At 36.5% G+C, this 17,175-nt stretch overlaps 5 protein-coding genes across 5 annotated transcripts; 3 read left to right on the top strand and 2 right to left on the bottom strand.

Annotated features, from left to right (window-relative positions):
* Positions 1–621: 621 nt before the first annotated feature.
* Positions 622–5,082, bottom strand: LOC106401570 (protein SCAR3). The gene is made up of 9 exons (XM_013842109.3): positions 4,727–5,082; positions 4,205–4,368; positions 3,767–3,890; positions 3,560–3,689; positions 3,409–3,476; positions 1,400–3,347; positions 1,229–1,321; positions 1,001–1,126; positions 622–868 (listed from the first exon to the last, which is right to left on the bottom strand). The coding sequence occupies exons 1-9, from the start codon at positions 4,882–4,884 to the stop codon at positions 818–820; spliced, it is 2,862 nt and encodes a 953-aa protein (XP_013697563.1). The 5' UTR covers positions 4,885–5,082; the 3' UTR covers positions 622–817.
* LOC106400056 lies at positions 5,058–8,714 on the top strand. The gene is made up of 3 exons (XM_048750255.1): positions 5,058–7,110; positions 7,211–7,953; positions 8,150–8,714. Exons 1-3 carry the CDS (start codon positions 7,066–7,068, stop codon positions 8,478–8,480), a joined length of 1,119 nt encoding a protein of 372 aa, XP_048606212.1. The 5' UTR covers positions 5,058–7,065; the 3' UTR covers positions 8,481–8,714.
* Positions 8,715–10,420: 1,706 nt separating this feature from the next.
* On the top strand, positions 10,421–11,492 carry LOC106399580. The gene has a single exon (XM_013840047.3). The coding sequence runs from the start codon at positions 10,794–10,796 to the stop codon at positions 11,313–11,315; it is 522 nt and encodes a 173-aa protein (XP_013695501.1). The 5' UTR covers positions 10,421–10,793; the 3' UTR covers positions 11,316–11,492.
* A 2,970-nt stretch (positions 11,493–14,462) lies between these two features.
* Positions 14,463–15,588, bottom strand: LOC106401458 (peroxisome biogenesis protein 7). Its single transcript, XM_022699955.2, has one exon. It carries the CDS (start codon positions 15,586–15,588, stop codon positions 14,635–14,637), a length of 954 nt encoding a protein of 317 aa, XP_022555676.1. The 3' UTR covers positions 14,463–14,634.
* A 151-nt stretch (positions 15,589–15,739) lies between these two features.
* On the top strand, positions 15,740–17,058 carry BNAC03G58980D (uncharacterized protein At2g34160). The gene is made up of 5 exons (XM_013841978.3): positions 15,740–15,989; positions 16,246–16,294; positions 16,458–16,520; positions 16,632–16,696; positions 16,794–17,058. Exons 1-5 carry the CDS (start codon positions 15,870–15,872, stop codon positions 16,887–16,889), a joined length of 393 nt encoding a protein of 130 aa, XP_013697432.1. The 5' UTR covers positions 15,740–15,869; the 3' UTR covers positions 16,890–17,058.
* Positions 17,059–17,175: the final 117 nt, after the last annotated feature.

The raw sequence follows: 17,175 nt of genomic DNA on the forward strand, positions 1-17,175 counted from the left end.
TACGGTTGCCGTGCATGGAGTAATTTAGAGAGAAGAATAGGAATCTTGAGAAAATATCCAAATTACTTTGGATGAAAATAGGAGATTAAAAGGAGTACATAACGTATAGAATTTGCCATTCACCGAAATCAAGATGATCTTAGTGTTTGTGGTAGTAGGGTCATCGTTGTGGCAACCACATGTCTATGCAGGTTGAGTTGATGTTAATTTATGCTATGAAATAAATCAAGAATGTCGTTAAAGAGGATATAACACATCAAAAATCGAGAATGATTATTTATTTAACGTTAAGAGAATCGATTACACTGACTTTATGTTCGGATCTGATGCAAGAAGTCTCCAGTTTTGGTCTCCTTTTCATTCGCATTTTGTTTATCCTCCCTGACAAATATTCATTGAATGGACCTCTGAGAACATATGCTTCTTATTCGTAGCTGGAAATATATAGAACTTATCCACAATTCGAAGATAAATTAAATTCTCATGATGAGGTGGGATATATACTCTGTTCAAGCATGGTAATTGTGATTGATGTGTTAACTGCTTTGTACTCTCATAATCATCCTTGGTTGAAATGATAATATGTTAGCAAAATGTTTTCCACACGATGAATGAGCATAATAACCAATGAACACTTTTCTTAATATAAATTTATTTCTTGAACTACATTATTTTCTTGAAGATACATAATCACGCTACGACAAAATTTACGTATCATCATCTACACAATCCACACATTAGTTATGATACAATAAAAAAAATTGCTTGCAGAAAGTAAATCACAAAGATGAATAGGATTCTTCGGTGAAAAGGGGTTTTACGTATCGCTCCATGTATCACTTTCATCTCCATCGTTGCTAGCTACAGCCTGAAAAGGTAAATAGAGAGAGAGAGAGAAAGTGAGTGACAGAGTAACATGTGTCTGAGTCAGAACAAAAAAGTACTTAAGATTCTGAAGCAAATATTAGATTTGGTTTGGATATATAGAGAGAGGATAAACCTGGCGTATTGAGTTTGCTTTCTCCAACATGGCGCTGATCTTAATGTTTATTGCAGGGTCAGTTGTTGCAGCAGCAGCAGTAGAAGATAAAGTCCTTGTCATAACCACAGGTTTCAGGTTGACATGCTGTTTATACAATTTTTTAAGATTATTAAAAATGCATCAAGAAAGCAGAACATAACTTCTTTTTTTTTTACCACGAAAAAAAAAAGAATACACTGCACTCACTTGTGTTCTGATTTGTTGCAAGAAGTCATCAGCATCAGTCTCTTTTTCGTTAGCATTTTGTTTTTCCTCCCTCGCATTATTCTTCACATGGACCTATGAGAGAACATATGCTTTGTTAATATTTCAAGAAAATTTGAAATAATAACTAAAACGATTCCTTGAATATTGCACCTTAGTTTCTGGTTTAGGAGCAGAAGCCACAGTGTTAGGCTCTTCTTTGTTGACTATAGACGATGAAGTATGCTTCTCAAACGCAAACCTGAGAGCGTCTTGTAGTTGTATGGACTGCGTTGTTTTGTTTTCAGATATTGTTTCTGAGGCTGTTTTAGAAACCATCCATTGCACAGGTGGAAACGGCGGTGGTAAAGGCTCAACAGGACTCTGGAGGTAAGAGAAGTTTAAGTCCACACAACCATTTTCCGCTTCAGTGTGTAGAGAAGAAGGCTCACCATTGTTATCTACATGCGTACTTTCATGGAAAGAATCATGCTCTTTTCTGTCATTGGGTTCTTCCCACTGCTCAGAATCTGACAAGGAGTGATAATCGCTAAGATAATCAATGTGTGAAGTCATACAAAAAGTGTCGTCGTCGTCGTCTGAACAAGAATCAAGAAGAGAAGTAGCAGGCTCTGGAAGCAACTGAAAGGAAGGGAATGTATTATTGCTGTTGTTGTCCTCATCTGAAAATTTCAGCTTCAGCCTTGACGCCTGAAGGGTGTTGTCAACGGGATTGAGAGATATTTTCATGTGTTGAAGAGGCGGGGACGATGCAAACCAATCAATAGGAGCTTCGTCTCTGAAGAGAAACCTGCTCTTCTCTGCCATCACTTCATCGTTCTCTGGAATAGTTGGTGGTAAAGCTTGTCTATTATCATGAGGCAATGAATCTCTTCTGCGGAAACTATTAGTGAATAGCTTTTGGCTGAGTCCACCAAAGACTCCGTAAGAAGAAGTCTCATGGCATTCTCTCTGGTCTACAGTTAGATTTTGAGTTCCTAAGCTTGGAGTATCCAGAACATGTTCAACCAGATCATCTGATTTATCTTTTTCAGCTTCTGCAGAACCAAGTGTCCTTTCCTCGGTCTTGCAATCCGGACTTGGCACTTCCAAGACTGGAGGTTTCGATGGGTTCAGTCCCAATAGACCTCCATTAGTCCATATTTTAATGGCTTCAACTTCACCAGAAACCTTAGCTTCTGATTTTGGATGTTCACTATGACACAAGTGGTTTGATGAATCAGATAAACTGTTCTCAGGAGCCGGAACAACTGTAAAACCGATTTTATCTTCTCCACTTGTAATGTTACTTGTTGTACAAACATCATTGCGCGGTGAACGGCTTCTATTATCACTCTCCAATGGATCTTGATGATTCATTTCATCAGCTGCATTTAAATAATCGTTGTCCATCGATCTACAAGACTCTTCAACTTTGTTGGAACTCTTCTCCAACCTCTCACCTGTAACACCACATGGAATGCTCACTGCCTCTAGACTAGTTTTGAGACCTTGCTCGTTTTCAGATTCCGATTCAATACTGTTAAGCGCATCAACAAAACACTCCCCTTCGCTTTCAGTCTCATGTTCACTACTATCCCTCGGTTCTCTCACAATCTCTGTACCAGCTTTTATCTCCCTTACCTCATCAATCCCATTACTTTGTTGCAGTCCTGGTTCTGATTCCGCTTTTCCAATATCAACTCTACCAGTGCCTTCTCCATAGCTTGCTTTCTCAACTAGTGCATCCACAACAGATGCTTCATCTGTCTTCACACCAAGAGGTTCTTCCACTATCTCTTCTTTCTCATCCCAACTAACGCAAGAAGAGCCAGCAGCAGCTTGCCCTTGCAAAGGAGTAAACTGTAAATTATCATGTTCATCTTCGGTTTCACATTCAGAGAGTACTGAACCTATGGTGCAAGACCCCGGTGTCAAGCTGGATGAAACTAACCCCCCTTTCGTTTTTTCTCCAGTCTTCAGTGAAGAGGTTGCCGTTGAAAGGCAATCATAAGTGTGAGAATGATGATCTTGGAGATCAGATCTTTTCTCCATGTCACTGGTTGAGGCAGATATAGAAGAAGAGGTTTGTCCACTGAAGCTAATTAAAGTAAACGTCTTCCTGAAATACATTCCATGTTTCAATTAATATACAAACTTAACTATGCAATATTCAGTTTTACCTAGCATTCTGGTTAGCCATTGAAGCCAGACGTGACATATCTCGACTCCTTGACGAAGATTTTTTCTTCTGTTCATGTCAGAAAACAATAAATATAACTGCAAAGTACAAATAATATAAAGCTTTACCAATATAAATATAAGAAACCACACCTTAATTTTACAACTCATGTTATTGTTTTGGAACTTGTTGTTTCCTTTAACCAGGCTGCTTGATGCTCTTCTGAAATAAGTAGGATCTGAGTATCGCTTCAAGCAAGATCCAGGACCATTTATATCAAACCTGAGGAAAATAAAGCATAAAGTTTCAAGTTAACATGATGGTGGCACATAAATACATAAAGCTTGCAAGTGACATACTTATCAAGCATGTGCAGCCGTGGAGGATCCCTGCACTCTTCATAGTGATCCATAAAAGAGTTAGGCAAGTCGTCGTGTATAAAATGATTATGTTCATGTGGGATACGAGGATGCCACTCCACACCTGATAACAACCAATAAATCTCAATCAACTAAGACCAAAAACCAAAACTATAATCTTACTAGAAGACATTCATATCATGACAATGGACTCACTAACCACTATTGACGTTTATCTATCTACTCTATAAGTTACTCGGAACATATAACTAATTTTAACAATTTTTTTCTCAACTAGCCATCTGTAGAGTAAGTGAAACTTGGGCCTACAAATGACATTATTTTATCAAATAAAAATTAATGCGAAATCTAGCAAGAATCAGACACCATGGGTCAAGACAATGAGAAGATTGACAAGATGGCAAAAAACAAAGAAACCTCCTGTGTATGCAAAATGTAAATGAGTTGTCTGTGCAAGCACCGCCTTTTCTAGTGGAGGCACTGTAGCTTCTATATGCTGCAACCTCATCTTCAACTGATTGCTTCTTGAAGCTGTGGCCATAACTTCCTCTTGTATGCCTTGAAATATCTCTGCTGCAGACCTGAATCAAGTGAAAAGAAGCAAAAAACCCTTAACAAAGCTTCTTCCTTTCTGCAGCTTATGTGGCTCTCCATGATTTCTAAGATAACCCTTTTGAACCAGGAACAACCCACAAGCCAACGTCAAGAGCCACCACATGAGTTTATTTCAAGAGAGGAGGCAAAAGGAAAAAGAAAGCTACTTTCTTTCTTTCCGGTGAATCCTAAATCACAAACTTCACTAAAAATGCCAATTACTTTCATGCAAAAAGTGAAGATTCTCTTGTCTTAACTTCACCATTAGCTCAAAGAATCATTCAACAGTAGACCCCCTAAAGGAAAATAAAAAACAGAGATTGAGGGGTTGGATTCAATACTTACTCAGCGAGATCACCAAGCTGACGCAAGACACCGATGAGTCCAGAGACTGCAACGCCGTTGAGAATCGCTTCGGGGTCTTCACGATCGACATTTCCATAAAACTCGGCTTGTTGACTCGTACCGTACACATTCCTTACCCCAAGCCTAGAAAGAGACATTCTTTTCCTCTGTAACCCAAAGTTTAAAGCATATCAAACAAAGCTCTCTGTGAACCAAATGGGTCAAGGCAAATGGGTTTGGAGGAAAGAGATTTGTTTATGAGTTTCTGGTGGGTGAGACTTGAGAGGTTGCAGCAGCTTCACTTGCACAAAATAGAGAGGGAAGTTTTTTGGAGGCAGAAGGAAAGAGACAGACAGACATTGCCAAGACCGCAAGCCATTCCATGTAGTTGCTGCACTTTGGTGGCGAAAAGACTGGACTACCCTCGTGTTTTGTATGTTAATTACGAGGCAGGACTTTTCATTAATTGATTGAATTGTTTTTTAGTTATTCAAAGTAAAGGTTATTGGTTGGCACGATTTATGAGAACCAGTGGATTGCCATGTGGCTTCTTTACCAACATTTTATTCTGGATTCAATCTTTTAACAATGATTAATGTTCGATTTGTAGCAAAATCATAAACGGTTTAAGCCTGATTACTCAGACTTTGATGTGATGAGCGCCATTATTATTTTAAGCATCATGCTTTTATGACAGAACTTATTAAGAAGACTGAGACTCCTGAGAGAATGTCACTGTCAAATAAATGTTGCGTCAAATTTTGTGGTTTATTTAGATGGGAATTTTGTATTTTTGTCAATGAATTGAGTTGTTGAATTGGTTGCATGTCAAGGAGAAATATCCAATGAATGAGTGAGTGAGATGCACATACACAAATATCGTATTTTCTTTTTTTGACTGAAGGCTTCAAATATTGTTTTTTTTTTAAATATGATATTCCCTCAATTTCAACATAGATGATGTTTTAAAATGACTATTTTGTTTCAATCTACATGAAGTTTTAAGATTTTAAAGTTAACTTTAACTTTATTAGAAATTGTTCAACCAATTACATTTTACTGTCTATTTTTTAATTGGTTAATTGATTTTAAAATTATATCTTTAGTATACTTTTACAGAAAATGTAATTTTTTTAATTTTTGTGCATTACTACGAAACATCTAGTATTATGAAACGGAGAGAATATAATAATGTAATGTAAGTTGTAACTATCAATACTGACATGAAATTCTCCATTTATTGAATTCAAATTAGTTTTTTTTTTTCAAATATTCCAAGTTAGCATTATTATTATATATAGACTGGTTCTTCAGCTACATTTAAACATTGTTCTCTTACAACGGTGGAATTTTTCTTCTAAAAAGTGATAAGATAAAATAGGTAATGCCAAAACTTGGAAAATCTAACTGATAGTACAAATAAAACAGAAAACGAAGTTAAGGAATGAGTACAAATATTTAACTTTTAATTGATTTGTTTTTAAATGAACAATCATATTAAATAAATATTTTTTAAGTAACCACATAATATAACTCAAATAAGTAAATAATTATATGAAATTTTGAAGAAAAAAATCTCTTAGATAACTATATATTAATTTTAACCAGTAGAAAAGTGAAGGGTTTTGGTTGATATATATAGCCTGTTGCAACTTATATATTAAGATCAAAATTTTAGCAAAAAAAACTTATATATTAAGATGATTTTGGAAATTATCATAAATTTTCATTATTCTGCCCTTAAGAACGGTTTCAGCTTAATTGAATTTTAACACAAACATAAAACATAAACATATTGTGGATCCAGATATTTTTAATAAAAAAGTACAAATCTGTAGTTGTAATTGTTTGTTTTAAGAATTGAGATGATATAGACAAGGAAAATTGTTTATGACAACATAATAGACTTTTAATAAATAAACGAATCAAGAATTGTGCTTATATTATTTTATTTTTACAAGGTAACTTGGTTGAAGTGAAGCATAAATTTTATTCTTTGTGACACTAAAAAGTTTATACAAAGATTTCCAATTCAAAAACAACACATAAATTTAGGATATGGGCAAATATATTAGTCACCGAGAGGGTTATAAAGGGTGCAATTCTAATTTTTGAAATTCAAAGGCTTACTTTGTAGCAACATAAAACTTGTGGGGTTAAATTATAAAGAAAGTATTGTCCATTCTGCCTGAGAGGCGTTTGACTTTTAACCTATCCTCCTCCTCCTCTTAGCTCGGTGGCGCATATCGCCGAGCAACTCATCTGCAATTCCTTCCTCGAGCCAGTATCTTCCCTTTCAGTTAACCCGAGTTTGAGATTCTCTGTTATATCATTCGAAAATGTCTCGGAGTTTCATCAAACTCTCTCCTTGGAGCCATGCCCTCGTAAAGCTTCTCTTCTTTTCTCACTCTTGTGTTCTGTTCTGCTTTTCAAATCGTGAGACAAAAGACATATTCTTACCGAAGATGTTTTTTTTCTTTGCAGATACGCAAGAGACGCTTTCGTTTGTTTTCATCTTCTTTCACAACTCCATATTTGTTACTTGGCACTACGTTAAAGAATGATCTTCCGGACGGTAGTGACGTCAGAGATGTCCTCTTGTTTGATCCGACCAAGGAAGAGATGCTTACAGTTCCCAACATAACATTCCCCGAAGAGCTCGCTGGTTCGAGACAGATAGGAAGTGCACGTGGATGGGGCATATTCTCTAACGAGCATGACCGTTCACTATGTATCAGCGACCTATACAGTTCCTTGGGTCCCAAGTCAACTCTCACAATGATTCCTCTGCCTTCGCTTGTCGCTGTACACTCAAACCAAGCAAACGCCGTCTGGAACATAGCAATGTCATCTTCTCCTAGTGAGGAAGACTGTGTGGTTGCTATAAAGCTGTTGGATAGACAGCTTAGTCTATGTAGACCACATTCTGACATGCGTTGGACTAATGTCGGGGAGATTTTGGCTGAGAATAACTTGCAGAAGTTGGAGAACTCGACTCTTATGTATTCCAAGAGAGAGCGTAGATTCTACTTGCCTGGTCCTGGAGGCAACTCCTTGTACTCATGGGATCTCCATTTGAAGAAGAACAAAGTCCCTAGCTTCCATGAGTTGTTGTTCCGCGACCTACCGGAGTTGGATGATTCCGAGTGGAAGCTTTTGGGTTGGTGTTGCAGGACCGAACACCTGGTTGAGTTAGCCTCCAGTGGCGAACGTTTTCTTGTCAAATGGTATATAATCAGAAACAATTTTTCTATAACAAAAAAATCGGTTTACCGGGCGCCTAGTTACCGCATTAAGTTTTTTTTTTAACATTAGTATATTAGATATACTTATATAGTATATGCATATATACAGTCTAGTTACTATAATGTTTTCATTTATATTTTTCAGTGTCTTATATATTGTTGCTTTGTGCACACGCAGGTACGCACAGCGCTTCTTCTCGTCGAGCCATGAAGGAAGTAAATACACGACAAGGAGGTTCATGGTGTTTAGAGAGAAGAAGATGACGGAAGGAAGATACATGCATTACACAGAGGACATTGGAGATGTGTGCATATTTATTTCTATGAGCGAGGCTTTCTGCGTCGAGGCTAGTTCTTGTTCCGGTCTGAAGCCTAACTCCATTTATTTTATAGGCCATGGTTTTGGTATTTACAATATCGTTGATACAACAATACATCATTTTCAAGCTCCTGAAGGTGCACCTACTTCTTTCAAAGACCCTTACTGGCTTCCTCCATCTCGTATATAGTGAGGCCCTACCACCATTTGTGTCCAAATACTAGCCAGGAGTTATATCTAAGAAATTCAATATTAATCTAGTTTCTTTTTCGTAAATGAAAAGGAGCTAAAATGATGTATGAGTTGGGTGTGCATATTGTCTACTTTTGTTGTCGTCTCAACTATTTTTTTCGTATTCGTACAATCAAACACATTTGTAAACATTCTATCAAGCTCAAAAAGAAGCTAAAAGAAGTTCACCAAACACTGAAATGTGTAGGAAAAGGGAGAAAGAAAGTAGAATGAGAAAGGAGGGGGTCCATGACTCATATCACTTTCAAAAGGAAAGCAAACCCACATGATCTTGCTTCCGGATATATATTGAAAACCCACTTCTCTTCGTTATCCTTTCGTTTTCTGTTTGTTATTAATCATGTTACTTCATTTTATAGCGTATGTCTTATACTCTGAATTATTTTTTAAAAAAGTTTTGTGAAATGAATCCACAATTAATTAAGGTTTGTCGTTATCTCAGTAAAAGAACCAGTAAAAACTTGCATACTCTATATATTTAGTTGAACCAACATTGGTAGTATTAATCTTGTTTTTAAAAGTTATTTTAAGATATATTTTCAAAAGACAACTAATAAGAAGAAGAAAAAAAGAATAAGGCAGTAGGATCTGAAATCCAACAGAATGCATGCATGCATATCATATATAATTCATTGAAAATGTTTCGAACTAATGTCATCAAACTTTCGGCTATTTCTTGTTGAATTGACTTTGATGGCACTCAATGACATGAAAAAAAAAACTTACATCAAATAAAAGGCAATAGGAAAAACACAAATCGTAAAGATAATAAGTTGTTCAAATAGTTGTTATGTGGGGTTTGGAACCGAACTAGTTTTTTTAAGAAAAAAAAACATGGGTCCAAATTGTATAATAAAATTTATAACACGAACATTTTACTATATAATATTATTTCTCGAATTTTGAGTTACAATCTAATATTACAAAGCACCTAAGATGCTTGGTGTCTAAGAATATGATAAGATGACGCATAATTAGTCCGCGACTACTCAGGGTGAATCTAGAAATATTTCAACTATCTGCTTAATGTCTTGCATGGTTGCTTAGATCAGGATTTAACTTGATGAAATTGTGGAAAGTGCAATATGTGGTGATAATAATGGAGACCAAATGATGCTATAACATGTGTCTACCCTTAAGCACCCAGCCACATTGTGCATTTTACAACTGAAATTTGTTATAAGATAATATAAACACTAAGGAAAAGAAGAAGAATAAATAATTGAAAACTTTATAGCTAGGAAGAGGGGTCCCCTCAAATGTAGTAGACGATGGATCCAAAAGGTAAAGTACATTCACATTCAATCGTTGGGTGCAATTATTCATTCCATCTATTTGAAACCGTCTCATCACCATCTAGAAAAAGAAATACAAATTCTGTTATATTCCTATACTTAAATATATGTTATTTCACCCCTTTTCCCTTCATTTGCTTGTTTTTTTTTTTTTTTTAATAAAGGGCTTCATTTGTTTGTTTATATTATCGTTTTATCAAAATAATTCAACATCTTCGTATGTTTTATGTTCGATTTCAAACGAATGTTTCTAAAGGAATAATATATCAAGCTTTTAAATTTTACTTTTGATATTATATTGTGTACTTGTAAGACAATATACAGCATCTCTCATCTCAATCAAAAAGACAAAACCCCACTTAGTTATCTCATGATTATTTTATACGGATGACAATTCGTAGTGTTCCCTAACCACTGTTTTGGTGCAATGTTGGTATGCATAAAGAAAATGAACATTGGATAGCTACTGAAAGTTTCAAAACCTTCCATAAGCTTTTAGGTAAAATACTAGTTCAGTGAATATTTAAAAATCGAGAAATCCAAAATAGTTAATAGAAAAGTGAATGTTATTCAACGTATATTCCTACACCAAGCCGCTGAAAAACAGCAGGAAAAGAGCAACTAACAGAACCATAAAATATATATAATACACACTCACGAAGATATACATTATGCAACATTAAAAGATTAAAACACACCATAAGAAGGGGCCGTCCAATAAAAGAACTCACCAAAGAAACATGACTATAAATAATAACACACATGGTCTAAAATCCTCACAAAAAAAGAGTACCAAAAACCGAAAGAAATACAATTTAAACTTCTCTCTTCGCTTGCTTCACGTCTCTCTCTTTCTCTTTCATTTTTATGCCATTTTAATCTCACAGCTCTCATGATTTTTACAACAACCAGAGTCTTTAAACTTTATATTTTTCTTCATTAAAAACAAAAAGAGGATGAAGGAGACAATCAGGTGCTGCATCGCCTGCATCCTACCATGTGGAGCTCTGGACGTGATCCGCATCATACACTCAAACGGCCACGTGGAGGAGATCAGTGGCACAATCACCGCCGGAGAAGTAATGAAGGCATACCCGAAGCACGTACTCAAGAAACCGTCTTCACAGTCTGACCATCAAGAACGTGGTGATCTCATCTCAGCCACAAAGATCGTCATCGTCCCTCCGGAAGCTGAGCTCCAACGTGGGAAGATTTACTTCCTCGTGCCTGCAGCTAAATCCGATAAACGTAATGCAAAGGCCGTCAAGAAGCGGTCACAGACTCGTCGGCATGGTGAAGAAGGTGATGATAATTCGAATGGGGATAAAGATAAAAGTTACGACAAGGATGTGTCACTGTTGATATCTGATCGGTACTTGACGGAGATACTGTCGGAAAAAATCGCGACTCAAAAAGAACGGAGAAAGGGGCGCGTTGGCGTTTGGAGGCCGCACTTAGAAAGCATAAATGAAGATTGAGGAAAACGCATCGTTTTCTTTCAAAAGAAGGGTCTTCACGTGTTTTTTTTTGCGGCTGCGATGCTTATTATGTATTTTTAGAAGATTGGTTCATAATAGTCCTTTCATCAAAAAAAAAATATTCAAGAGAAAGATTTTGTTTACTTTGAAGTTTGAATCAAATTTCTTAAAAGCAGATCAACATCTTTACTTGGTTACTCCTCATTTTACATTTCAATGCGATGTGATTGGTTGAAGCTGCAGCTTTCTATTTTTTGCTCTAAGATTTAAGCTTTAACTTTTTAGCTTTCGCTTTAATTTATTTTGCTGTAGAAACTTTTCCAGAGCACTAAATAAAAGCTCTAGAGAAAGTGTTTTTTAAAGCTAACATATTTTTTATTTTAATGTTTTGGTTTGGATTAAATTTTAAAAATAAAAGCATGATTGCTTTTAAAAATGGATGTAGAAATTAAAAGTCTGTCTACAGCTTCTGAAATAAAGTATGATTGCTTTAAAAGATGACTCTAGAAATTAAAAAGGTTGTCCACAACTTCTAAAGACACTACCAATCACCCCCAATATAGGAACTAGAAACTTAAAGATATCCTTATGAAATGTATCTCATAGAGTTTCTCAAACATATATTATATTTTGGATATATTTTATTTTTGTGCAATTCTTTCGAATAATCTTTTTTAAGTTTTTGTCAATTTCTTAGTATATTCAAAAGTTCAACAAATAGACATTGTTACCAGTAAAACAAACGAGAAAACTTTTAGCTAATGAACAAAAAATTATAGGATTTTAGTCTAATTGTTTTCATTCTGATTTAAACATGGATGAACAAAAATAACATGGATGAACAAGCTACTAAAACGTATATAGACTAACCATCGCTACTTCGATTGGAAAAACACCAATGACAAAGTTTAGAAATACATATACAAATGGAACCTACACTAACACAAAGAGAAATGTATGGCCACGCCAAAAGGAGTTAAAAGTAGTGTTCTCCTGTGTTCGAATAGTGCTTAGAAAGGACTTTTAACTACTCGTTCGATCTGCTGTCATCATTTATACATTAAGTTTCAAACCAAATAATGATTTTTGGCTTGTGATTAATAGACTTTTTGAGTCCCATGTTTCAACTATTTTGTGTGTGTTTATCTTGCTATCTTCGTGTTTTCTTCGTCACAATCCTAAGACCACGATTAACCCGAGTCATAGCTTCGGTTAATAGACGGTTCTTATATTTTTTAGATTTTAACTAAGAAAAGCTAAGAACCGTCTCTTAAATAAGAGATATAAGATCACGTCTCTTAGCCGAAAAGTGTAAAAACAAAAAAAAAAACAAAAAAACGTCAAATCATGAGTTAAGACGGTTAAGATATCGGGTTAATCATCCCCTAACGAGCTTTTTTGCATAAGTTCTAAAGTGTCTCTGTTTTTATTTGGGTGAATTTGCCAAATGACCAAATTTGAAAAAGAAATTAAGTGCAGAACATTGATTTTGACATAATAAAGTCCATAACAATTATGTCAACTTCTATCCGGTATTACCTTTTTTTGTTCAAGTTGCCAGTAATAGAGAGTGAAACTGATGACATCAACAATTTGACACCCCACAATTAATTATCACACGTAATACAACCAACACCACACTTTTGTTTAACACATAAATATGCATTTGATTTTTCTATACCATATCACTAAAATTAATAGGATTCAAAATCCACTCACATCTAGTAAATATTAAACTTTACTCCAAACCTCAACTCCTAAATACTAAACCCTAAACTTTAAACATCACCCTTTCATCTAAATACTAAACCCTAAACCCTAATTACTGAACCCTAAACCCAAATATAAACTTTAAACTCAATTATCAAAATCTGAAAATAGTATATAATATTATGTAATATTAAACTAAATCCAAACAAAACTCCTCGATGCTAAACTCAGACCTGACTTTTGAATACTAAACCCAAAAATGCTATCACTAAACCCAAACCTAAACTCCCACCTTCCAAATACTAAACCCTAAATCCTAATCACTAAACCCTAAACCAAAGTATAGACTCTAAACCCAAATAGAATAGAACAAAATACATAGTATAGTACAAATTGGTGAGCAAAAAAGAACACTTTTTATTAATCGTCGAATGGAACATACATAATACGATCACTAAACCCAAACCTCAACCCCCCACCTTCCAAATACTAAACCCTAAATATTAATCATTAAACCCTAAACCCAAGTATAAACTCTAAACCCAAATAGTATAGAACAAAATACATAGTATAGTACATATAGTTGTAAACTAGAAATTGATAAATAATGAATTTATCAAACAATCGATGGTACAATAATACAACAACCGTAGCATACTATTTAGTTTGGTACTTGCGAATTGTACAAAAATATAAGAATCGTACTATACTATAATTGTCTTTCACTACATATAGTATAGTCGGCGAGTTCATCTTCTTCACATCTTCCTCTTTCTACAGACATGGTGATACACGTATTCACTAGTTCAGAGTAATTATTCTTCACCATACCATATCAATACAACATACTATAACAATTTAAATAACAACGAAAAAATCAAGATCAACAACATTAAAAAAAAACTAAAAAAAAAAGAAATCGTGACGCCACCTCGTCGTTCTCTACGGTGCCATCTTCTCCTCCAAACTCAATTCCACAAGCCCAAAATCCGTGTTCTTTCTTTGTCTAGTGGTTTGTGTTCGTATGTATGAAAAAAAACAGAGATTTGAAGAAGAGATGAAGAAGAAGAGAAAGAGATGTGGAACAATGATAATCACAATTTATTAAATTATTTATTTAATATTTCTTTTAATAAATAATTCTCAGCAAGTTACACAGGTTGAATTGAAGGGTAATGGTACTGTAGATAAAAGTTAGAGATTTTAGTTACCAAGGATATACAATCCAATTCCCCATTTTATTTTTGGCCTTTTAAGTTTAGTTTGAAAGAAAAAAAGTGTAGAGCTTCAAGGACCTTAAAGATCGTGTCAAATAGAGTTCTTCCCGCACACAAATTAATCTAAACTGTTGTGAATAGCTGCGAACTTGAATTAGAATCACTATGCAGTTAGATTTAAATAATTAGTGACAACATATGGCTGCCCAACACGTCCATGAAGTCGATAGAAAACCTTCTTTCATATATGAAATTCCCATCAATTACATTCCCTTTTATCCAAAGATCCCAACTTTTTTTTATTCCGACAAACAAAACTAAACCAATTCCACAATAAATAAAAGAGGAAACTGTTTTTTGAATTTTGATCACCAAAGAACTTAACTCGTGTTTCAACTCGCTCTTGGATCCATCCCTTGCTGCCAAACATAGACAAGCTCATCCCAACCAGTACTCGCCATCAAACCTTCAACAAGAACGCTCATATCAATCCCAACAGCAAACTCAGTATGATGATCATACCTCCCCACCAACGCATCCTCCACCATATAATCCCAAAGACACACACTCATATCATACGAGCAAGAAGCTATCAAACTCCTCCTATGCGGCGAGAACTTCACCTTCCTCACCGCATACCCATGCCCATTGAGCACAGCCAAGGGAGCTCTATAACTCCTCACATCCCACACCTTGATCGTCTTATCCACCGAAGAAGTCGCTAAAACGCAATCATCATACTTGTTCCAATCACACGACAGTATCTCGAAATCGTGGCCAGGGATGATCATGGTGGAGCCAGGCTCGCGCACGTCCCAGATCCGTAAAGTACAGTCGCCCGAAGCGGAGGCGAAGACGTCGCCGTGCTTAGGGTTCCACACCGCCTGGTAGACGCAGTACGCGTGCTCCTTGAAGGTCCTGATGCTCGCGGGGCGATCCATGGCCCAGAGCTTCACGGTGTCGTCCCACGACGCCGTGAGGAACGAGTCGCGGCGCGTGGGGTTGTAGTCGACGGAGTGGACTTCACGCGCGTGCTCCTGGAACGATCGGATCGGGTTGGAGGGAGGCGGGAGGGCCGTGTCGTAGATCTTGACGGAGCCGTCTCCGACGGCGGCCACGAGGACGGAGTCGTGGGATTCGGACCAGGAGACGTCGTAGACCGCGTCGGCGGTGTCGAAGGAGACGGACTCGGTGACGCCGGGAGGTCCGGGGGAGAGCTCGAGGACGTGGATCTTGCCGTTTCCGAGGATTCCGAAGTTCTGAGCGGTGGCGACGGCGAGGCGGGACTCGTAGAAGGGGCTGAATTTCACTGAGTAGCCGTTGAACGGCGCCTTGAACACCGGCATGGCTTGCTCCGGTGAGTGTGTTCTCGAATATTCAATGATCTGATCGGATAACGTCTCAAAATTTATTTAGGGATTATTGGGCCATGGGCTTTGGCCCATTAGAATATTTTCGAGGTTGGGTTCGAACGACGTCGTTTTGCTTGTTCGAGTTAGGGTTTTTTGGGGGTTTGGTCAAGGAGAAAACTTCATCGTCTCGTTTCTGAGAAATATAAATCGAAAGAGAGAGAGAGAGAGAGAGAGGAGAAGTGTATCCGTGTTTATCTCTAAGTTTAATCATCACAATGGAAGGGATCACTGAAGGAGTTAACAACATGAGCTTGGCCGTTGATTCACAGAAGAAGAATCGGATTCAGGTTTCAAACACTAAGAAACCATTGTTCTTCTACGTCAATCTCGCCAAGGTACAAACCTCCCCCTTCATAATCGATTACATATGAGGTTGAAATCTACCGATTCGCACTCTATTATCTGTAAATTTCTGTGATTCTTCATGTGAGTATGTATCAATGGGGTTTGTTACCGCCTCTATACACTATGAGCTAATGATTCTGTCTTCTACAGACGTTATGAGTTATTGCTGTGTTTGGTAATATTTGAAACTGTTTAAAGTTGTTTTCTGTCTTGTTAAGTGACTCTTATGTCTTGTTTTTTCCACAGAGGTACATGCAGCAGTACGCAGATGTGGAGTTGTCTGCACTTGGAATGGGTAATGTTATTTGCTTCTCTCTTCATGATTTAATGTAAAGTATCAATTTTTCATTTATTGTCATGGGATTTGGAATATGCATAATCTTTTACCTTTTGTTATCTGTAACTTTCTTTATTCGAAGAGATTATTCTGGTTTCTCATCAAAAATTTAATTGTGCAGCCATTGCTACGGTTGTCACCGTTGCTGAGATATTGAAGAACAGTGGCTTTGCTGTTGAAAAGAGTAAGAAGATCTATCTTCTCAGCCTTGAATGCGCATATTGTTATTAAATGATTTTCAAAGATTCTAGTTACTTAAAAGTTTTGCTTATTTCGAACTTGTTTCTTCTTGTAGAGATTATGACTTCGACTGTGGATATCAAGGACGGTGCAAGGGGTCGTCCTGTGCAGAAACCCAAGGTATAGTTGTGAAAAATCAATCTTCATTCCATGTTTTGTTTTTCCTTCCTGAAAGCGGCTACATTGTTAGCTAATTATGTGGCTTCACGATTTGCAGATTGAGATAACGCTCGCCAAGTCTGACAAGTTTGATGAATTAATGGCTGCGGCCAACGAAGACAAGGAAGCTGCAGACGCTCAAGAGCAGAACTGATATCTTTTTTTTTTTTTGTGTTTTGTCGACGATCTAATTATTCTGTTCCTTGTCTCTCTGTTGAAGCACTTTTTATTTATCTTAATTTTGGCTCACTTTGAATGTTATCGTGGATTGTGGTGTTTTCTGTACCTGTGAACGTTTTTATTTACAGATCGTAGTAGGTGGATTTTGCTGGATAAAGTTTTCGAATATAATATCCGATTCGAAACCTTAACACAGAGTAAACTAGGTGGGATATGGATTCTGGTCAATTACGATAAAAAAAAAGGGTAAACGTTCTGAT

Source organism: Brassica napus, chromosome C3 (assembly GCF_020379485.1).
Source record: "Brassica napus cultivar Da-Ae chromosome C3, Da-Ae, whole genome shotgun sequence".
NCBI classification, from domain to species: Eukaryota; Viridiplantae; Streptophyta; class Magnoliopsida; order Brassicales; family Brassicaceae; genus Brassica; species Brassica napus.